The sequence below is a fragment of the Tursiops truncatus genome, chromosome 4 (assembly GCF_011762595.2).
Source record: "Tursiops truncatus isolate mTurTru1 chromosome 4, mTurTru1.mat.Y, whole genome shotgun sequence".
Taxonomy (NCBI): Eukaryota; Metazoa; Chordata; class Mammalia; order Artiodactyla; family Delphinidae; genus Tursiops; species Tursiops truncatus.
This window is the reverse complement of record NC_047037.1, coordinates 61,660,389-61,684,065: the sequence shown is the minus strand read 5'-3', so window position 1 is coordinate 61,684,065 and position 23,677 is coordinate 61,660,389. Positions and strand designations below refer to the sequence as shown.

General features: G+C 37.8%; 1 protein-coding gene across 3 annotated transcripts in view; it reads right to left on the bottom strand.

The window, feature by feature from the left end:
* Positions 1-23,677, bottom strand: part of VPS8 (VPS8 subunit of CORVET complex) — a 304,464-nt gene that overhangs the window by 143,251 nt on the left and 137,536 nt on the right. For all 3 annotated transcript variants that reach the window (XM_073803975.1, XM_019946111.3, XM_073803976.1), the window contains exons 25-30: positions 20,134-20,176; positions 18,435-18,507; positions 18,029-18,148; positions 9,090-9,161; positions 3,139-3,258; positions 2,014-2,070 (exon numbers count right to left, since the gene is read on the bottom strand). In XM_073803975.1, the coding sequence (XP_073660076.1) occupies positions 2,014-2,070; positions 3,139-3,258; positions 9,090-9,161; positions 18,029-18,148; positions 18,435-18,507; positions 20,134-20,176 (485 nt within the window). The remainder of the gene's footprint in view (positions 1-2,013; positions 2,071-3,138; positions 3,259-9,089; positions 9,162-18,028; positions 18,149-18,434; positions 18,508-20,133; positions 20,177-23,677) is intronic.

Here is a 23,677-nt window from a genome sequence, read left to right as displayed (position 1 = left end):
TGGAATAACATAATCAAATGCCACTGCTAGAGCCAGTCTGAACCAACTTACTGAGCTGAAACTGACTTAACTTTTCAGGAATTTTGTAAGCCGGTGGTTAAATACAGGCATTGTTAAAAATCAAATTATATAAACCTACAATTAAATAAATTAAATTAAAAGTGAAGGTAATCAATACCCACACTCACCACTTCCTAATTATTTTACTACATTTTACTGTGTATGCTCTCAAGGTTAGTTACTGTAGCCGTATCTGTATGGTGGAAATATTACATAAGTGTGGTATGGTGCATCTCTCCCCAATTCCATGTGCCGGGTGACATCATGCTAGTAGACTGAAGTCAGCCATGGTGGGAATACTTACACCATGGAAAATGGCAAATGCTGTAAATCAGGGCTTGTTACATGCTCAAAGGGTTATAAAACAAAGAAGAATGTGTGACAGAGACTATATGTGACCCATAAAGCCTAAAATATTTACTCTCTGGTCCTTTACAGAAAAAGCGTGCCAATTTCTGGTTAAGAAAGTGATGGAGATAATGTTAAAAAGATAGTCAAACTTAAAAGTGTGCATGTCAGAGACATTACACTATAAATAGCACAAAAAAAATTATGGAATTATTTTCCAGTATTCAAAAACTGTTATCCGATTCAGCAAAGAAGTCACAACACTGATGAATGAAGTTCTGACATGCTTTCACTGTTGCACTTTCATCTTATTCACTTTAATAAATGAAAACATCAACCAACGTTCATATCAGTGTGAACCAGTTGTTAAACTTTTATCAGCATACCACTGGAAAATATTCAAATATATTGCATAAACAAATTTTGATATATGACAAGCAGTACAAGAGAAAGAGTGTTGGATTAGAAGGGAAGGAATTGAGTTCTAATCTCATTTATGACCTTGAGCAATTTACTTCATCAGTTTTCTTTCTATTTTCTAAAATGAGTTGGGGAAAAAAACCCCAGATAATCCCAAAGGGGATTCCCAATAATAGATTACTACATTATGATTACTTTTAAAGGTTTGGCTTTTACATTTAGTTTGGTTTTTATTTTTGTTTTATTTAGTAATTTACATAAGAAGTTTTTATCATTTTATATAGCAACACCATGCATAACATGTTTCACTTTTCTTGCCAATAGAGAAATAGGGGCAAAATGAGGGATCCACACTACTATTTGTATTCAGTATAATTTAAGAGACAATCAAAATTTTAGCAGCTGTTCTCTTCCCTAAGACAGTCTGCAGCAGTCACGGGGTCACAGCTGTGCAGAGAAAGGGTTCGCTGTGTGATCCTACATTCTTTATCTGAGTCTCAACCTCTGGCCTGGCATATATTACCATAAAAAATCAGCATAGCTCTCAAAGCACTTAATTTTTGTAGCTTGCTTAGCTGACAAAGTCTTGCTATCAATTTTAAATAGACTGCCTCTCTTAGTGCTCACAATTACAATGGGTAAGCTTTTAAGAAATCCTATCTAGAAAGGACCCTCAAGAAAGTGGCTAAGTAGAAAGAAGTGGTAATCAATTTCTTTCTCACAGTGATTAGTGGAGAGACAGATGGGTTCTAGTCTCCAGAAATGTTGAGCACTAGTGTAGTGGCACTCCCAAAAGCTGAGTGTTCCAACACTTAGGATCCTGAAGCCTTTCTGGTTCACGGCCATAGCAACTAGAAGTGGTTACCAGCTTGATGACACTGGTGGAAAGCAGCATACAACAGGTGCCAACTGTTGCTCATGAAGGAGAAGGATAAAGTTTATATTCTCTTTGATGTCATGTTGAATGCAAGACAGGTCCAGTCTGCCTAGGAATTTAGTTTGATTGAGGCTCAAACTAACAACCATCCACACTCTTTTCTGGTTGCCACTGTCTAGCTTAGTATTACGGTTTGGCACAAGTCATTTTCCCCTTATGTCTAGTGAGGTCTAGTACAGAAAGGTTCTTTCTGGCTTACTCTGTCTTCTTTCTCATTCTTTAGCAAGATGAGTTCCAGTAGTTCATACCTGCTGTCTTTCTGAGTGTCGGGAGTCATCGTCAGGACTACAGAGGAATTCAAGGACCTGGTCAAAGAAAAGGTATTTTGTTAATTGGATACCAGCATGCATGCCACACCACTGTCATAATGAAAATGATTACTACCCTTTCTATATCACCAATTCATTCACACTCGGCTCAACGAACACCACAGGTATATGGTATCTTCCCAACTGATTGGCATAGTAGATGACACAGCAGGCTTCAGGTATGCTAACAATTTAATATATACCTTATACACATTTCTTTGCTGTTTAGAAACATGACTGGAAGCCAGCATCATCTACATACCTTAACTTTAAGATCCTCAACACCGTGGACCACACAAAGCATGGACTTTGGAGTCAGGCCACTTGAATTTGAATCCTCACCTTATTAACACTTAACAACGATATTTATTGCTAATAATAACACTTACTAAGTACAACCTTGGATGAGTGACTTAACCTCACCAGGTTTTAGTTTCCTCATCTGAAAAATGGGTGTAATAACTATACCAATTTCAGAGCTACTGGGAGTATGGAGTTAACACACACATATAAAACTTTGGAACAGAGCATGGCACTATGAAGTGCTCAATAAACGCTGGTCATTATTAGCAACTTTCTCCAGATAAAAAGTATTTTCTTTGCCACCTGTGGCTTTGTGGAGCTATTTAACCGGGATTAGGAAATACCTTCACAGTTAAAGTCATTTGTAAGTAAATTCAGATTTTCTAAAAGTACTCTCCTCCAGATACTCAACAGCATAGTCTTACTACCAGTGAGCTGGGTGATTATTAAACTGGACAATTCTTAAGCCAAGAATTCTAGGCAATTTAGAACAACAGAATAATTGGGAGAACAGAATCTATATAAACCAATCTCCACAAACCATACTCCCATGATACCAAGTTACTAGGCAGTCATACAACCCAAACACAACATTAAAAAAAAAAAAAACTAATTTAGATCCAAACTGAAAGGTGAAAAAGCTTCTACCTGGTAAGACACTTACCCAATAGGCTATTATATTAAGAAACCATGTAATCCAGTGAATTTCTCTATGAACCGTAAATAAAAACAATTCTAGTTCTTATGGTTAAAGACGCTCACCTGATCAAAAAGGGTTCTGTTTACAAACAAGGTGTTGTCAGGCTTTGCAAGCTGCCGGGCAAGGAAGGTAAAGAGACACCCTACTTGTGAGGGAGTAAAATCTGAATTCTCCACCATAACCTGATAAGCAAAAGAGACCATTTATTCAATATGCCATCTGGTTTGACACAGAAAAATAAATAATTAGGAGCTGGGGGAAGCCTCAGTACTAAAGACTCGAAGCTTCTTTTATTAGCTATGTAACAATTGAGTTCAATACCATTTAGAGAAGGAGCACAACTACTTGCACACCCTGAAAGCATTTTAGTAATTTTTGGCATAATTTTAGGCACAAGTTGGATAAGAACTGAATTGTTAGAGAGGTGGATTTCAAAGAAATATTAATCATGTTTCCCTCTTGAATTCTTAAAAGAGAATCTGAAGTTAATTTAAATTAAAGTAACCTTATTAAAAATTTGTCCACCAACACAGGAAGAAGGGAGTTGCTCTGGGGTTGAAAAGTAAGATAACTTGAGAGTGAAGGTATCCCAGAAAAGAACTCAGCCAGCCCACGAAAACATGAAGTGAATGGCTTCTGCCTTGTCTATAAGCAGTTTCTTGAACAGATGGTTTCATATAACAGGCTCTTTGCAACCACACAGAGTTATCAAGTCATAATCAGTCCTCTGATTTAAGTGACCTCTCATCTCCTGAGTACCTACTACTATGAGTAAGATGCTATGGTAGAAGCCTTCAAGGGGATTATGAACCAGAAAGCAAGGTGAGACAGGTAAACAAATCTTAACTAAAAAGCGTAATGTGATCAATCAGCACTATTATAAAAGAACAAATGACTATGGAAGCACAGTGGGAGAAATTTAGTTCAACTGGTTAGAGAAGAAATTTGAAAAAAAAAAGAGAAAACTAGCTTTTAAACTAAGCTTTAAAGCCCATGTGGAAAACATGACAGGGGGAAATGTCAGGAGAAAGAGCAGTCCAGGCAGAGAGAAGAGTAGGGGCAAAAGCATGAACACAGGAAAATACAAGCTTGTCTGGAGAAACTCTGTGTTTCATTAGAATGCAGCAGCATGCATGAGGAGGGAGAAATTAGATCGAAAGGAAAGATTAGGCCTCCAATGTCATTCTAAGGAATGTAGAATTTATTCCACCAAAAACTGAGGAGTTTCTAAAGGGGCAATGAGGAGAGCTGATCATGATCAGCACTGTGCTTAAGAAAATCACCCCATCAGCAGTGTTTAGGATTAAATAACAGAAGCAAGAGATAAAAGGTAGAGAGACCAAGATGCATGTGATTTCAGGGGTCCAAGGGAGAGACAGAGGGGTTCAGAACAATGCAGTGCTAATGAACAGGGAAGGAGAAACAGATGCAAAAGACACTGCAGAGAGAGGGGAGACAGGGCAAGTATTCACATGTGTGGAAACATGTGGCTAAAGGAGGAATGAAAAATGGCAGGTCTTGAGCCTGACAGGCAGGGAGGAGAATGATGCCATTAACAAAGAGGGAGAATGCAGAAGTATGGCAAGGAAGACCAGGTATTGTTTTGGACTAGATGAATTTATGGAGGCAACTCTAAAACAAATTAGGGAATAGTACCCCATCTCACCTAGAGAAAAGTCCTAAATTCCCCCCTTTCATTTTCCGTTCAAAGATAAGATTTCTCCTATAAAACATTCCCTTGGGGCCGAGCTTTTAGCCTACCTTTTCTTACTTTGCTAAGCACTATGTCCCTTCCTTTTTTTACCATGCCTGCTTTTAATCCAGCAGTCACAGCTTGCTCAAGTGCATAATTAATCATTACTAGAGTATGAGGATATTTCAAGTTGTAATCTGTGTGTGTATCTAAATTCCAATTTATAATATTCAAAGAGCTTTCCATAGCTTTAAAATACCCAGTCATCACTCCCTTTCAGTGTGCAGGTCCTTTCCAAGACTCAACTCTCAGGGCCCAACTAGTGCCCTTCTCTGCTTTTAGCTCTTCCTTTTGCTCTGAAGTGTAATTTTAACTATCTGATCCTAGAAACACCTTCAAAGGAAACAGTTCTAACTCACAGCCCATTCCCTTGCTACCTCAGCAAGTTATCATCCTAGAAATTTTAGCTTCTTTTCATTTCCTCTCTGACCGATTTCAGAGACCATGCTTACAAAATTTTCTGAGCAATCTTATAAAAAGTCACAAATTAACAGCTTTCCCCCTCTATATCTGCAGCCATTCAGCACCCATCATAATGCCTGAGGTTTGATGCTCCCTCACCTGTTCTCTGGTCCTTGCCTATGCTCCCTCAGAAAAACACTTTAACAAATGAGTACAACTCTATCATCAGAAATGAGAAAATAATCTCAAAAGTTCATTCTTCATTGACCCTAGGTAAATACTATCAAAACAATATACAAGATGCAGCCACTATGGAAAACAGTATGGAGGTTCCTTAAAAAAACTAAAAATAGAGCTACCACATGAGCCAGCAATCCCACTCCTGGACATGTATCTGAAAAGATGAAAACTCTAATTCGAAAAGATACATGCACCCCAATGTTCACAGCAGCACTATTTACAATAGCCAAGACATGGAAGCAACCTAAGTGTCCACCAACAGACAAATGGCTTTAGAAGATGTGGTTTATATACATAACGGAATATTACTCGGCTATAAAAAAGAATGAAATAATGCCATTTGCAGCAAACATTGATGGAACTAGAGAATATTATACTTTAGTGAAGTAATTCAGAAAGACAAATATTATAATATCACTTATATGTGGAATCTAAAAAATAATACAAATGAATCTATATATAAAACAGAAAGAGATGCACAGATATAGAAAACAAACTTACAATTACCTATGGGAAAAGGGGGTGGGAGGGGTCAATCAGGAGTATGAGAGCAATGGATACAAACTACTATACATAAAACAGATAAGCAATAAGAATTTACTGTATAGCACAGAGAACTATATTCAGTATCTTGTAATAACCTATAATGGAAAATAACCTGAAAAAAATATATATATATATAAAACTGAATCACTTTGCTGTACACCTGAAACTAACACAATATTGTAAATCAACTCTACTTCAATTAAAATATATATATATGCAAGAGCACAATTCACCAACAGTAAGAGTTTAAGTACTTCATGGAGCTTTATTTCCTTCATTTGGATCATTCTTCCAACTTAGTACAGTTTTATTTTTATTATTTTTAATTTATTTATTTTTATTTTTGGCCGCATTGGGTCTTCGTTGCTGCGTGTGGGCTTTCTCTAGTTGCGGCGAGTGGGGGCTACTCTTTGTTGCCGTGTGCCAGCTTCTCACCGCAGCGCCTTCTCTTGTTGCGAAGCACGGGCTCTAGGTGTGCGGGCTTCAGTAGTTGTGGCTCACGAGCTCAGTAGTTGTGGCTCGTGAGCACAGGCTCAGTAGTTGTGGCACACGGGCTTAGCTCCTCCATGGCATGTGGAATCTTCCCAGACCATGGCTTGAACCCGTGTCCCCTGCATTGGCAGGTGGATTCTTAACCACTGCACCACCAGGGAAGTCCCTTAGTACAGTTTTAAATTCGAATTCTAATTCAATCAACTTGCAAACATTTCTTGAACATCTACCAGGTTGCAGGCATTGTGCTGGACATGTTTCTGTTTCTGGGCATGTTAAAACAATAACCAAAAAAAAAAAAAAAAATCCTTACAGTTGTTACCTACAGGAAATTCATTCCAGGTAGGAAAATATACATGTAAACGATTACTACAGTATGCCAAGTGTAGCATGAAGTGTTACATGAACACAGAGAAGGGGCAAATAATCAAACTGGAAGTGTGAGAGAGGGTTCTAAAAGTTTCTCATGGACGATATTTGAGTTATGTCTTGGAAAATGGCTAGGAATTTGCCAGGCAGGGAAAGGGAAAGAAAAGGCATGGTGGGATAAAAGAAAACTCACACAAAGAACATAAGCTGTAAAGGTGACACAGAAAGTTCACTGAATTCCAACAATTTAAAACTGTTGAGAAAGGAGTCCCCTGGTGGCCTAGTGGTTAGGATTCTGGGCTTTCACTGCCGTGGCCCAGGTTCAATCCGTGGTTGGGGAACTGAGATCTTGCAAGCTGTGCAGTGTGGCCAAAACAAACAAAAACACAAAACTGTTGAGGAGTTCATAATACAGAATGGTGGGGGTGGGAGCAGTGAGGAGGGTCAGAGAGGGGAGCAGTTATAGAGAAGTAGTCAGGGACCAGAAAATATAGAAGCATCTTGGATGTCGTGTTAAAACAGTTTAGATGGGTATGGCAGAAACTAGTACTTGTGCTCCAACATCTGTTCCTTCCTTCTAATTTAGAAACAGAACTCCTCATTTTTAGCTAAACACATGGCCACCTACAAAATAGAGTACATTTCTCAGTCTCTCTTAGCATCTAAGGGGCCATATATCTAAGCTGTGATAAACATGATATAAGCAGAATTGCAGTACATAACTTCTAAAACATTTTCTGAAAGAAAGAACACTTTCTTCTTCATCTCTTTCTGCATTCAGGCTGGCTAGAATGCAGAGGTGATGGCTGGAGCTTCAGCAGCCGTTTTGGGCCAAAAGACACAAACCACATACTAAGAATAACAGCAGTAAGACAGAAGGAATGTACATCACTGATAAGTTTGTGAAGCTACTCTACTAGATCAGGTTGCCTACCCTCCAGACCTATAGGAGACAACTAGATTTCCATAACAAGCTATTATTATTTTGAACTTTCTCTCACAGCAGAACTTAATTTCAACTGAGCCAAGGGGGAGCCACAGAAGAATATTAGGTAGAGGAGAGGTAAGATCATGAATTAAAGAAGGACAAGAGGGGCTTCCCTGGTGGCACAGTGGTTGAGAGTCCGCCTGCCAATGCAGGGGACATGGGTTCGTGCCCCGGTCCGGGAAGATCCCACATGCCGCAGAGCGGCTAGGCCCGTGAGCCATGCATGGCCACTGAGCCTGTGCGTCCGGAGCCTGTGCTCCGCAATGGGAGAGGCCACAACAGTGAGAGGCCCACGTACTGCAAAAAAAAAAAAAAAAAAAAAAAAAGAAGGACAAGAATAAGACCATTTGGGAAGGTATTTTGGAAATCTAGGTGAAAATTCTCCATACTAGCCACCTGGATCAAACTGGCATTATTTGGGAGCTTAGCAATTCTATTCTCTTATTCATCACTGCCTATCTTACAAGGTCAATAAATAGCTCAAATGAGATCATGTATATAAATGAGCTTTGAAAATTATGAAGAACTATTATAAATGTAATTAATGCATTAATGTTATACACAACTACAGAATATTTTAATTTTAGCCTCTTGTCCAAAATAATCTAAAAGTTACTAAGAGGATGAAATCTCCATTTTATAGCCAAATGAACAGGACGAAAATTCTAAGCTTTCAACTACAAGAAGAAACTGGTGTGGCTGAAGCTGTGCAGATGGACAGAAAAGGTCATTCACTAGCAACAGTATGAATCTCAAAATAGCTTTCAACTGAATCTAGTTAGATTTAGATTGGGATGATCATCTCTGTGTGCCTCAAATCATTCTTGAGTGTCACCATCATCTCAGTTCCATGGCAAAACTATGTATGGCACTACCTTAGCAACACAGTGGTGTTGGTATGAGACAGAAGGAGACTCTTCACATTAGTTATTTCTCAAAGCATTCTGAAGTTAGTGTCCATTTCTGAATGTAATCACACTAATATAGGAATTATCACAATATGCATTTCTCAAGAGTAGCACTCTGTAGCTGAGATACATATTTTTTGAATGAATGCTTTGTCTTCAAAAGCTGAATAAAGTACTAAGACAGCATAATAAAATTTTTAAGTGATTGCAACATATTACTTTATTAAACAAGATTATTTTAGAACTTGCTATCAAATAATTCAGTTTTCTTAATATAAACATCAATACAAAGACATATATTCTTTGAATACTTACTTTCAACAAAATATCCACAATACGTTGTTGATATTCTACAGCTTGCTTGTCATTTTTAAAATCTTCAAAAGTCTGAAAGGGAAAAAGAAATTTATAAAAGTAAGTATTATTTGGAAATTTTAGAAGGAAACAAGATATTAAATTCTTAATAGTCAGGTAAATTCCAAATAATGTAACCACTCCTCATCCGGTTTTTCCTGATATACCTTTAATAAGTTATTTTTAGTGAGTTAAATAGAAAGCTACAGTATTCAATATTGCATAGTATTCTGAATAAATAAATAAAAAGTATAAACATATAGTGATTACTATATAACCAGAAAGTGACTCAGGAAAGGAAGGCAAAGTTTACAGGCAACGAAAAAGAAAGAACACTAATGGCAAGAGGCAATTTGTGAGCAAGGGTTTGAAAAGGATGAAATACATGCTACATGCTCAGCCATCATTCCGTCCATGCTATTTGGAAATAATAACTGAAATACAGTTTGCTAACTGTCATGAAAAATAATTTTCATCATTTCCATGACAACTTGGAAAAAATGATTCTCTGTCACAATGTTAAAAACCTCAAGGATACACACAAAGAACAGGCATTCTATTTTCAAAACACTGCCAAGTACAGCATTTTTGATTTTATGCCCCTGCTCAAGTACAGCCAAATATATTCTGAATAGAACATGCACCCACGTATATGACAGCACCAGATTCTGAAAATACCTAGAAGCTACAGGATGCATACATGAAGAAATTGAAATTATATTCACTATAAAAAAATTTAAATGAAAATATTTACTGAATAATAAGCATGATGAAAGACTTGAAGATCTGCCTATGGTTTTCACTTAGCACATTTGGCCCTTAGTAATGTTTAAATCCACACAGCAATAATTTACTGCTTACGATCCTGAAGCAAAAAAATAGACTACATATTGTCCCAATAGATTAACAAAGAATTTCAGAGCCACAAACTTTCAAGACTACATCATAGTTACATTCAAACCAGAATACTTGCTGTTCTTTAAATGGGCCCTGAGCTTCCCCAGCTTCTCCAAAGTACCTCGGCTCGTGCTGTTCTCTTACTAGCATGTCCTTCCTTCCCTTTTCTTGTCTGACACACAGTAAGCACTTTAAACAACAACTACTGATTTGTCCAGTTAATTACAGAGGAAAATAAAATCTATTAAAAAAATTTCTTCTTCAACTAGAATGCTTTGCTGCCAGTTAGTTAAGAAAAGCTTAAATGAGTTACCTAGGGGACTTGTAGGAACTCTTAATATGGAAAGTTCAAACAGAGGGTATTTTGATGCTTACGTGGGTTAAATATGACCTGGCCTGAAGACAGAAAGATGGTCTAGAAAGTCTCTCAGTTCTAACGTTTATGAGAACAACAAACACGCACACACTCACACAAATGCACACACCCCCTTCCCAGGGCGTGTGGCCAAAATGAGATGTCACTCTGCCGTCACAAGGACAAGGTACTATCTGCTAATACAACTGCTATTCAACTAAACACAAAACCACGGAGAATTAACAAATGTATTAAACAACTACAGCACTGACAGCAAGTAAAAAGAATTTCTGTATCCACTTTCCTTTTGGCAGCATGTATTCACTGCTTTGAAACACATATTGCAAGTTTACTTCTGTAAACATAATTAAGTGGTGATATACTTTCTTATGAATGTTGTGATACACATAATGACATATTTTGATTGTAGTTAACAGCTGCCACCAAAATGGCACATTTATGTTAAAACATTATCATTCCACAAAGATGCTTCTAATTATACAATGCTTGTTAGAGGAATAACATGCAAAGATGTCCTAATGGAGAATGACACGGTTTGTGAAGTGCAAAGGTAGACCTAAAATTCAAGTCCAAAGTCACCTGTGAATTTGGTCATAAAAACTTCTTTCTGCGGCTGTTTCCCACTAGCTATCTACCTTACATTTGGAAGCAGCCGCATAGCACAGGGAGATCAGCTCGGTGCTTAGTGACCGCCTGGAGGGGTGGGATACGGAGGGTGGGAGAGAGGGAGACGTAAGAGGGAAGAGATATGGGAACATATGTATATGTATAACTGATTCACTTTGTTATAAAGCAGAAACTAACACACCATTGTAAAGCAATTATACTCCAATAAAGATGTAAAAAAAAAAAAAACTTCTTTCTGTAGCCCCTTAAAAACTATTATAGGGTTTCTGTAAGATAATGATAGTTGGCTAAAGCCTGATCCAGGGGTCAAGAAACATTCTCTGTAAAGGGCCAGAGAGAAAATATTTTAGGCTTTGTGGGCTACATGTGGTTTGTACGACATAGTCTTCTTCTCTTTTTATAACCCTTAAAAAAAAAAAATTACTCTTAGCTCACACAAGCCAGAGGCGAAATGGAGCTGGATTTGGTCTACAGACTGTGGTTTGTGAACCCCTGACCTAACAGCTTCACACATCTCCCAATAAGATCCGTGTATGTAGAAAAGAACAAAAAGAATCACCCAACCCAGGCTAATGGGAAAACCAGAAGGACAACAAATGTTACATACTTCAACTTATATAAAAGCGGGAAAGTAAACATCCCAAATTAGCAAAGTTGGCTCCAAAGCCCATAAAACCAAAAAGAGGTCAGGACAGAACTGGGTAGAGGAAAGGAGGGTGTGACGAGGTTTCAGTAGGAACAGAATACCTATAATATCAAATGGAATTCACCTCCAAAAGAAAAGGGAAATCCACCCTGGGTGAGGAAATAATGAGGTCACGTCTGCAACCCGGTGGATCAGCACACTGGCTAATAGGAAGAACAAAGGAAGAGGTCTGGCAAGTATAGATCGGAGGCCTTGGTAAGATACAGCTTTTAACATAGAAAAGGGAATGGAGAGATATTCCTCGGAGGCTTGTGGTAAAGAAGAAAGTGGCTCAAGATAAAGGTCCTACTAAAACAAGAGACTGTCAAAGATTGAGAAGATAGGCTATCCCCAAAACACACTATTTATTTAAAAAATTGCACTTGGTTGTAGCAAATAAAGAAGATACTTGAATGCAGAAAATAGTATGTAATTTTCCCCCACCATCCAACAAGGTCACCTATTATTCCTAGTCCAGAAAAATCCAACATAAAAAAATGACAAGGCTCCCCTGGTGGCGCAGTGGTTGAGAGTCCGCTTGCCGATGCAGGGGACACGGGTTCGTGCCCCGGTCCGGGAAGATCCCACATGCCGCGGAGCGGCTGGGCCCGGAGCCATGGCCCCTGAGCCTGCACTTCCGGAGCCTGTGCTCCGCAACGGGAGAGGCCACAACAGTAAGAGGCCCGCATACCGCAAAAGAAAAAAAAAAAAAAAATGACAATAAAAACAGCAAATGAAGGCACTCAATAATAAAACATTTAAAATAAAAACTAGTCACAAGATAGAAGTAAACTATAACAATATCCCAACATATAGGAAATATATTTAAACATACAATTGCAGATTTGAAAGAACATCACAAACCATAAATTTAAGAATTCATAAAAGAAATGAACAAAGAGCAGGAACATAGGAAATAGCAGCTAACTGAACTCAGACAAAAACTGAAAAAAAAAGTCATCTCAGAAATGAAGACAGAATTACAAGCCACCAAAGGGAGAACAGATATGACCAAAAGCATTGTAAAGAGAAATAGAGAATGTAAATGAAAAGAACCAAGAAAATGAAATTAAATAAAGAAGGAAATAAAAGAGAACAAAAAAAGGTGATAAATATAGAAGATAAAGAAGATATACAAATAACTGGAGTTTTTGAAGATGAAATACAAAATAACGAAGCAGAAAAAGTATTTAAATCTACGTTCAAGAAAACTTTCTTTAAATAAAAAGACTCGAATTCACATACTTGAAAAGGCCCACAGTACATATATGGCAAAACTGACCCAAAATAGTCAATTCTGAGTAATATCTTAGAGTTAAAATATTAGTCTTTAAATATAAGGAAAAAAGTATTCTGGTCCTCTAGAAAAAAAGATTAAGTCCCTGGGAAAGTTAAGAAAAGTCAGGTTGACATCAGTTTTCCTTATGGCAGTATACAAAAGCAAGGTAAGTGGGAGGCAAGTGTTATTTTACTTTATCAAGAATTTTAAATTGTACAATAGTAGAGAAACATTACATTGAATCCTTATCACTCAGAAAACTACACTGAAAACTATAAAATATTACTGAGAAAAATTAAAGAAAACCTAAATAAATGGAACAGTATACCTTTGCATGGGTCACAAAACTCAGTATTGCTAAGATGTCTATTCTTAAATTGACTAAACATTGAACACAATCCTAATCAAAATCCAGGCAGGCTTTTGTAGAAATTAACAAGATAACTCAAAATTCATATTGAAATGCAAAACAAAAAACACCCTAAACTACAAAAGACAATGTAATTTTGAAAAAGAACAAGAACATGGAAGAGCTAACATAATGTGATTTTCATACTCATTATAACGCTACAGTAATCAAGGCAGTGTGGTACTGGCATCAAGACAAACAGACCAGTGGCATAGAATACAGTTCAGAAGCAGACCCACATATACACAGATGATGCATCTTTGACAAAGTACAAAGACAACTCAGTAGAGAAAGGGCAGTCTTTTTGTCAAATGGTGCTGTAAGAGTTAGATATCTATACGCAAAAGAAGAAAAAAGAACTTGCAGCTAAACCTTGTACCACACGCAAAAATGTCTTCAAAATGAATCACAGATCTAAATGTAAAACCTAAAACCATAAAACTTCTAACAGAAATACAAGAGAATATCTTTGTGACCCTGGGTCACGTGAAGATTTCTTAGATACAGCACCAGAAGCACCATCCATAAAACAAAACTAATAAATTAGACTTGATCAAAATTTAAAACTTCTGCTATTCAGAACACCTTGTTAGGACAATGAAAAGACAAACTACAGACTGGGAGAAAACATTTGTGAAACTTACGTAATCTGATTAAAAAAAACATATATTAAAAAACTCTCAGAACAAGAAAACAATTTTTAAAAATAGGGGAAAAATTGGCAAAAAAAATTTGATATTTTCAACAAAGAGGATATATGGATGGCAAACATAACTTCTTTCCTAATATATTTTAATGAAAAGATGTTTAATATTATTTGTCAGGAGGGAAATATAAATTAAGACCACAATGAGATACCACTATACACCTATTAGAATGGTCAAATTAAAAAGATCAACCAGGGACTTCCCTGGTGGCGCAGGGGTTAAGAATCTGCCAGCCAATGCAGGGGACACGGATTCGAGCCCTGGTCCGGGAAGATCCCACATGCCGCACAGCAACTAAGCCTGTGCGCCACAACTACTGAGCCTGCATGCCACAACTACTGAAGCCCACATGCCTAGAGCCCATGCTCCGCAACAAGAGAAGCCACCGCAGTGAGAAGCCTGGGCATCACAATGAAGAGTAGCCCCTGCTAGCCGCAACTAAAGAAAGCTCACATGCAGCAACGAAGACCCAACGCAGCCAAAATTAAATAAATAAATTTATTTAAAAAAAAAGATCAACCATACCAAGTGTTGGAGAGAAGATGAAGAACTGATACTCTCATACACTACTGGAATGTAAGCTGGTAGAACCACTTTAGAAAAGTCTTGTCAGTTTCTTCTTAAGTAAAATAATACACTTAACAAATGACCCAGCAATTCCATTATTTGGTATTTACTCAAGAGAAATAAAGTTATATGTCCACACAAAGGCCTTTATGTAAATATTCATAATAGCTTTATTCATAATAACTTAAACTGGAAACAACCCCAAGGACCAACTATTGGTGAATGGATCAAATTATATATCCATAAAATAGAAAATTACATAGCCATAAAGAGGAACAACTTATTGGTATAAGCCACAGCACGGATAAGTCTCAAAAGCATTATTTTAAGTGAAAGAAGCCAGAAAAAACTACAAAGTGTATGATTCTATTTAAATAACATTTTAGAAAGGCGAAACTATACTGTCATAAAGCAGACCAGCAGTTGCAAGGGGCAAGGGACTCAGTACTAAACTGCAAAAGTGACCTTTTGTTCTATATCTAGATTGTGGTAGTGGTTACAAGACTGCATATGTTTGTCAAACTCTTCTCTTGAAATGGATGAATTATATTTTGTATAAACTGTACCTCAAGAAAGCTAAATTTAAAAACCTCATTTGAAAACAATATTACAAAATTTTTAAAGGTGGGAAAATATGATTTAAAAGTCTGTCATCTAAATTCTTTTGTGCCTCCCTGAAAATGTTCTTTTTATTAAGGTATACTAATTGGGAAGGTCATATGAGTAATCAATTATGGTAGACATAATAGGCAGTGAATCTAGAATTTAGGATCCTACATCTTACCCATTTCTCCAGCTGTAATACTTGGGAATGCAGCCAACCCTTGATGCACACACAGAAGGAAGCTTCCACTTGTCTTTTAGGCATTTCAAATTCATTAAGTCCAAAAGAGAGCTAATTTTCTACCTCTACCACACTTCATCATTACTCTGCACCACCACCACCCCCGTCCCATCCATCTACCAAGAAACCTGTTTCTCCTCTGATTTCCTGTTGAATCCACAAGTAAACCACTATACATCCAGTTTACCAGGTCAGAAATCTAAGAATCTTTGATGCTTCCCTATTTGTCTTATCTTTCACATCCAACTGTATATTAAGCCCTAAATCTTAGGCTGATTTGCCTCCTAAAATATCTTTCAAATCCTTTCATGTCTTGGTTACCCCCACTGTCACTGCCCTAATCAAGCCACCATTACCTTCTATCTAGATTACCACAAAATTTTGCTAACATCTTCCTGCCTCCAATCTTATCTTATTTCAATCCATTTTCCATTCAACAACCAGAGGGAATTTTTCTAAACTACAAATCGTGATATTTTTCTACCTAAAAGGCTTCAACGGCTACCTGCTGCTCTAGTATAAAGTCCAAACTTCCTACCATGGATAACAAAACTCAGACTCTACCTAACTCTCTAATTTCTCTCTCTGCAGGCTTCCTTACACTTAAAGATGTGGCCATACTGAATTTTTTCAATTACCTGAAGACACATTGCTCTGTCTTATTTCCAGGCCTTTTTACATAGTCTGTCCTTCTGCCTAGAATATTTTTCCCTATCCTTAACCTAACTTCTACACATCCTTTGAGACTCACCATGGACATCATTTCATCCAAGACACCTTCCCGAACCCTCCATTAGATTCCCCTTCTAAGTGTTCTTACAGCATCCTGCACTTCTCCAGTGACACATCTTCACTGTGCTATAATTACTTATCTACAAGTCTGGATCCTCTTCCTCCACAAAGGCAGGGTTTATATACTGTCAGCCCAGGGTACACACCCAGTTAGTACAGTACATGTGATATATTTGACCCTCAAATATTTGTCAAGTAAATGACAGAGATTTTATTGCAGCCTTACAATCAATGCCAATATCGTAATTCAGACATGAGCATAATTCCAATCTTCAGTGCTACCACAGCCCTTTAAAACAGGAAAATTAGGTAAAATTCTTTGTTGCTCTCTATCATGCTTTCTGAACCCCAGCCCCACCACTTCTTGTTTCTTTTATCCTACATGCCAGACACTAAGTACCCTTATATTCTATTCTGGGCGTCTAAGGTCTCCTAAACCAACTAGATTTGACTTCTCTTGTTTAATTTATTAATTTATTAATTAATTTATTTTATTTTTGGCTGCATTGGGTCTTCGTTGCTGCATGTGGGCTTTCTCTAGTTGCAGTGAGCGGGGGCTACTCTTTGTTGCGGTGCGTGTACTCTAAGCGTGCAGGCTTCAGTAATTGTGGCTCGCGGGCTCAGTAGTTGTGGCTCGCGGGCTCTAGAGCGCAGGCTCAGTAGTTGTGGCACACAGGTTTAATTGCTCCACGGCATGTGGGATCTTCCCGGACCAGGGCTTGAACTCGTGTCCCCTGCATTGGGGCAGGCAGATTCTTAACCACTTCACCACCAGGGAAGTCCTTAGATCTGACTTCTAAGTTTCTTTTCCCTTCTTCCTATGCTATTAAAGTTACTACTTCTGAAATCAGATTTTCAAATTAAACTAATGCAAAACATGGTATGAGTGGGATCTCAACCTTCTCACAGGCATTTTTAAAAATTGTAACAGTTTATTATTCAACTTACAAGAGTACTATATGCTCATTAAATAAATTTACCCCATCTCACACAGTTAATCTCTATTAATATTTAGATGTACTTCCTTCCTGTTTTTTCTCTCCAAATATTGTACACATACAATATTTGGTTTTTTAATAATTTTTGAGCCTGCTGCTTCACTAAACACTAAAATGTAAGTGCTGTCCATATTATCAAAAGCTTTTTAAAAAACTACAATATGATTTAATTGGGAAAGTATATCATGTGTTATATAATTATTCCCCTGGGGGCATTTTCACAGAGACTCTGGCTCACCCAAATCCATCTTTAATAAAACATGTACAAGGATGTCTTTTCAGCAAGCTTCCACGTTCCACTTCAACTCCAGTTACTTCTACTATCATCATCACCACATGTCATTCAGAGCAATCTTCCATATTTAGTATACAAACTAACAATTTATGAAATCAAGGATGTACCACATCTAATCCTGCTTTAACTTTTTAATAAGGATGTGTCAGAAAGAGACAGAGAACAGAGACAGACAGGCAGACATAGAGAAACAGGAAGGGAGAGAAGAAAGAGAGGGGAAGGAAGCAGGAAAGGAAGGGTAGAAGGGAGAAAAAGGATTAGAAAATATGGGTGGCAAAAATATTAAATATTTGAAACCCTGCCTTACTGCTAGGGCATAAAAACTGTACTTGCATAAGGACTATTATTTGTCTTTCTTTCTATTAGAAAAAAATTATCACCCTGACTCCTTTTAAAAATACCTTAGAATCGTATTATTTCTTACCAGCGCCAATACGTTTAGAAATTCTCTTGTGTCAAAATGTAGCAAAGTCCGTATATAGGGATAGATTTCTTCCTCAGGGGGAGCTTCTGTTGAATGCAGGCGAATTAAAAATTCAAAAACCTGCAAGTTGAAAAAAAAAGGTGATTATTTTCTCACCTTACAAAGTATCTTGCTGAAGCAATGATTCCCATTTGGATAAAATAAAAGCAGGTTGAATTTACTTTAAATTGCCACTGTGTTATAACTTCTCTAACCTCTCTCAGCTATAATTACTGGCTTCAGTGGTGGTATGTAGCCTCTCTCCTGTCACAGCTGATAACTCCTGACCCATGTGTAACCCTCTATTACAATTTGTCTTTACCGCATTTTAACAAGAGAGTAAAAACGCTATGAAAATAGCACCAACCTGGTTTTTAACCAAGGGAACAAGATCTTCAGGGATGTCACCAAGGGGATAGGCACGACCTGCTAGACAACAGCTAGAAGAAAAGAGAAGAGAAGAAAGAGAACAGATTTGGTGACTTATAATGGGCTAAATAACTTCCCGGGAACACATTGTTTCTCAAACCCAAGATAGTAGTTTGAAGTTTAAGCAGGCTCAGCTTTTGTCAGTTAGGTCAGGTCCAAGCCCAGATCAAGATGATAGCCAGTTCAGAAAATGTGGGCAACAGAGATGGTGGTGAAATAATACACCCTGTAACTGAGTAACAGCTTTCCTTTTTTCTTATTTTTCCTAAGAAAAACTCAAGCTGCACTAAATGGGCAAGAAGGAATAAGGACAGATTACCTAAAAGTCTCATATCCAGCATCTGGAAAGAGACTAACAGCATCATTATACTTTTTTTTTTTTTTTTTGCAGTACACGGGCCTCTCACCGCTGTGGCTTCTCCCGCCGCGGAGCACAGGCTCCGGACGCGCAGGCTCAGCGGCCACGGCTCACGGGCCCAGTCGCTCCACAGCACATGGGATCCTCCCGGACTGGGGCACGAACCCGTGTTCCCTGCATCGGCAGGCGGACCCTCAACCACTGCGCCACCAAGGAAGCCCCTCAGAGACTTTTAAATCCAGTGGTTCTAAGAATGGTGAATAAAGATGGGGAATGAGCTAGGCTAAAAAATATCTGTAGTCAGACAAGCCTTCAGGGAGAATTAGAATCTCATGAGAAATTAACTGTACAGTTTCACCTCCAAATCAGACCTTCCTAATGGCCAACGACTTGCTTTGTGGGCTGGATTATAAAAATGTCTCCTGAATATGCCCTCATTTGGGCAGCTGGGGGTAGGGGGAAGTGAATTTTAAGTGAATTTGAAGCAGTCATCAATTTTGAATGTTAGAGACAGCTAGATACCTGCATATTCTTAAAAGTTTAAAGTACAGAAGATAAAGTACTAGGTAAATGCTATACATGTTCTTCTACACTAAAAAAACAATGTAACAGATATGAAATAGGTCTCGAAGTTAACTCTGATGCATATAGAAGCTAAAATGATGTGCCAGCAAGTTCTGCCACCTTCCTGCCTGTCTGCCAGCCAGTTATCTATGTAAAACTCTATCGGGACACGGTTCTGAGCCTGCATAGTCTATTGGAAGAACTCTGTTCCAGAAGTAAGGACATAAACATTTCAGCTCACTTCTGTCACTAACTTCTTCGTGATGCAAACTAATCTCTTGCCCTTATATATAAAATATGGATAAATACATATCCCACAGACTTGTTGGTAGTAAAAGTAAAATACTCTGTAACAGGGTTTCTCAACCTCTGCCCTATTGATACTTTGGGAGAGAGAATTCTTTGTTGTGGGGACTACCCTGTACATTACAGGATGCTCAGCAGCATCCCTGGCCTCTATCCACCAGGTACCAGGAGCATCTCTACTCCACCCCAGCTGTGACAAAGCAAAAAGGTCTTTAGGCATTGCAATGTCTGACGGAGGGGAGAGGGGATGGCGGACAGAATCACCCACCGTTCAGAAGCACTGCTATACAGGAAAGAACACTGGAAAACAAAAAGCACTGTACAGATAATAGATGACAGTACCTCTAAGAATATAGGAGAAGTTCTGTAAAAGAAGCATACACAGATAAATAAATTAAACATCTCTTACCTAATATATACAAGAAGCTTGTTGCCCATAACAACTTGCTCATCTAAAATAGAGAAGTATCTTTAGCAATTCTCTCTCAAAATCTTTTCAGAAATACAATCTTTATGTGGAAACAAAAAATAAAACTTGGCATTTGAGGTGAGGCAGGTATATTCCCAAACAATAGAAAAGTGAGATAAGACCACTTTAATTATTATTATTTTTAGAATTTCCTTTAGAGTCTCTTCACAGACACAAAATCAATGAGTCATTCAAGGGTACATGTAGAAGGTATAAATCTTAGTGTAGAGGTCTATGTATTGTTGGCTTAACGAATAGCTTGGACGCAGGGAAGGTATTGAGCAGGCAATGAGTTGCTGAATTCACTAATTAATATTAAGGCATAACTATAATGTCTTCTTATTTGTAACATGGACTCTTGTTCACAAACGTTTAAGAAACTTAAGATTAAACACTCTTTCGGACCCTTTGTATCCTAAGTTACATCTAAAATGTAAGGTTCTGTCATCTGGTAGTATAAACCTATTTCTTGGTTAAAAGAAATTGGAAACATAACTAGACTAAGTTTTAGACTAAAAGATCGAAGTTAACAAAGAATAGTGTAAGAGCATCAGGAGTGGGTGAAATGATCAGTAAGCCTTACAGTGTGCAGATTACAGGAATCTGTAGTTGGTAATACTGATGAACTGAAATTTCTACTTTTGACATGAATACTGGAATAATGCAAGCAAGTGTATATCTCTTAATCAATAATCCTTTATAAATACTCCAAATCTGTGTTGTTGTAAGTGCAAATAAACTTGAATTGCTCAAAACTGTATGAATAATTACATTCTGCTTCAATTCCATTTTTTGAATCAATAAACATTGTTTTTTAGAGAAGTTTTAATTATGTTCACAGCAAAACCCAGAGGAAGGTATAGAGATTTCCCATCTACCCCTTGATCCCCACACCACACGACCCCCCAACTGGCAACACCCTGCACCAGTGGGACATTTCTTATAATCAATGAATGTACACTGGCACATCATTACCACCTGAAGCCCACAGTTCATATTAAGGTTCACTTTTGGTGGTGTACATTCTATGCGCTTTGACAAATGTATAATGACATATATCCACCATTATAGTATCATAGAGAATAGTTTCAATGCCCTAAAAATCCTGTGCTCTACCTATTCATCCCTCCATCGCCCCCAACCCCTAACAAACGCTGATCCTTTTACTGTCTCCATGGTTTTGCCTTTTCCACAATGTCATATAATCGGAATCATACATGATGTAACCTTTTCAGACTGGCTTCTTTCACTTAGCAATGCATTTAAGTTTCCTCCAAGTCTTTTCATGGCTTGATAGTTCATTTACCTTTAGTGCTGAATAAGATTCCATTGTATGGATGTACCACACTTTATTCACCCATTCACCTTCTTAAGAGTATCTTGGTTGCTTCCAAGTCTGGGCAATTATGAAGAGAGCTACTATCAACATCTGTGCAGAGGTCTTTGTGTGGATAAATATTCAACACCTTTGGGTAAAGGAGTGTAACTGCTGGATCGTACAGTAAGAGTATGTTTAGTTTTATAAGCAATTGCCAAACTGTCTTCCGCAGTGGCTGTACCATTTTGCATTCCCACCAGCAATACATGAGAGTTCCTATTGCTCCACATCCTAGCCAGCATTTGGTGTTGTTGATGTTCCAGATTTCAGCCATTCTAATAGGTATGTTGTACTGGTATCCCACTGTTGTTTTAATTTGTAATTCCCTGATGATGTTGAACATCCTTCAATATGCTTACCTGCCATCTGTATATCTTCTTTGGTGAGATGTGTGTTCAGGTCTTTGCTCATTTTTTAATCACATTATTCATTTTCTTTTTTTAAATAAATTTATTCATTTATTTATTTTATTTTTGGATGCGTTGGGTCTTCGTTGCTGTGTGCGGGCTTTCTCTAGTTGTGGCGAGCGGGGGCTATTCTTTGTTGCAGTGCACGGGCTTCTCATTGTGGTGGCTTCCCTGTTGCAGAGCACAGACTCTAGGTGCACGGGCTTCAGTAGTTGTGGTACGCAGGCTCAACAGTGTGGCTCGCAGGCTCTAGAGCACAGGCTCAGTAGTTGTGGCACACGGGCTTAGTTGCTCCGCGGCATGTGGGATCTTCCTGGACCAGGGCTCGAACCCATGTCCCCTGCATTGGCAGGCAGATTCCTAACCACTGTGCCACCAGGGAAGTCCACATTATTCATTTTCTTATTGTCAAGTTTTAAGAGTTATTTGTATACTTTGGTTAACAGTCTCTTGCAAATATTTTCTCCCCATCTGTGGATTATCTTCTCATTCTCTTGACATTGTGTTTTGCAGAGCAAAAGCTTTTAATTTTAATGAAGCCCAGATTATCAATACTTCTTTCATGGATAATAATCTTTCTTTCTTAGAGAAGAAAGTGTTCTTCTTGTTCTTCAAGAAGGTGTTGTATCTAAAAATTCATCACCGTAACTACAGTCAATTAGGTTACTGCCTGCGTTACCGTCTAGATATTTTATAGTTTTGCATTTTCCAATTAGGTCTATGATGTGCTTTGAGTTAATTTTTGTGAAGAGTGTAAGGTCTGTGTCTAGAGTCAACTTCTTTGTGTGTGGATGTCCGGATGTTCCAGCACCATTTGTTGAAAAGACTATCTTTACACAAATGTATTGCCTTTGCTTCTTCAAAGATCAGTTGTCTATGTTTATAAGAGTCTATTTCAGAGCTATTTTGTTCTACTGATCTTTTTTTTTTATTCTTTTGCCAATACCACACTGTCTTGATTATAGTAGCTTTATATTAAGTCTTGAAGTCAGGTAGTGTTAGTCCTCCAACTTTGTTCTTCTGTCTAAATACTGCCTTAGCTATTCTGGGTCTTTCGCTTCTCCATATAAATTTCAGAATCAGTTTGTTAATATCCAAAAAAAAAATAACTTGCTGGGATTTTGACTGGGATTGCACTGAATCTGTAGATCAACTTGGGACAAAATGACATCTTGACAGTATTGAGTCCTCCTATCCATAAACACAGAACATCTCTCCATTTACTTAGTTCTTTGATATCTTTCATCAGAGTTTTGTAGTTTTCCTCATACAGATCTTGTACAAACTTTGTCAGATTTATACATAAGTATCTCATTTTTTAGGGTGCTAATATAAATGGTAATGTGTTTTTAATTTCAAATTCCACTTGTTCACTGCAGGTATACAGTAAAGTGACTGCCTTCTGTATATTAACTTTGTATGTGCAAACTTGCAACAACTGTTTATTAGTTCCAGGAGTTTTGGGGTCAGTTCTTTCAGACTTTCTACATAAATGATCATGTCACCTGTAAACAGTTTTATTTCTCCTTCCAAATCGTTATACCTTTTATTTGCTTTTCTTGTCTTTTTGCATTAGGACATTCAGTATGATGTTGAAAAGCAGTGGTAAGAAGAGGACATCCTTGCCGTTTCCCACCATTGTTTCTCATCAATAAGTATGACATTAGCTGTAGGGTTTCTGTACATTTTCTTTATCGAG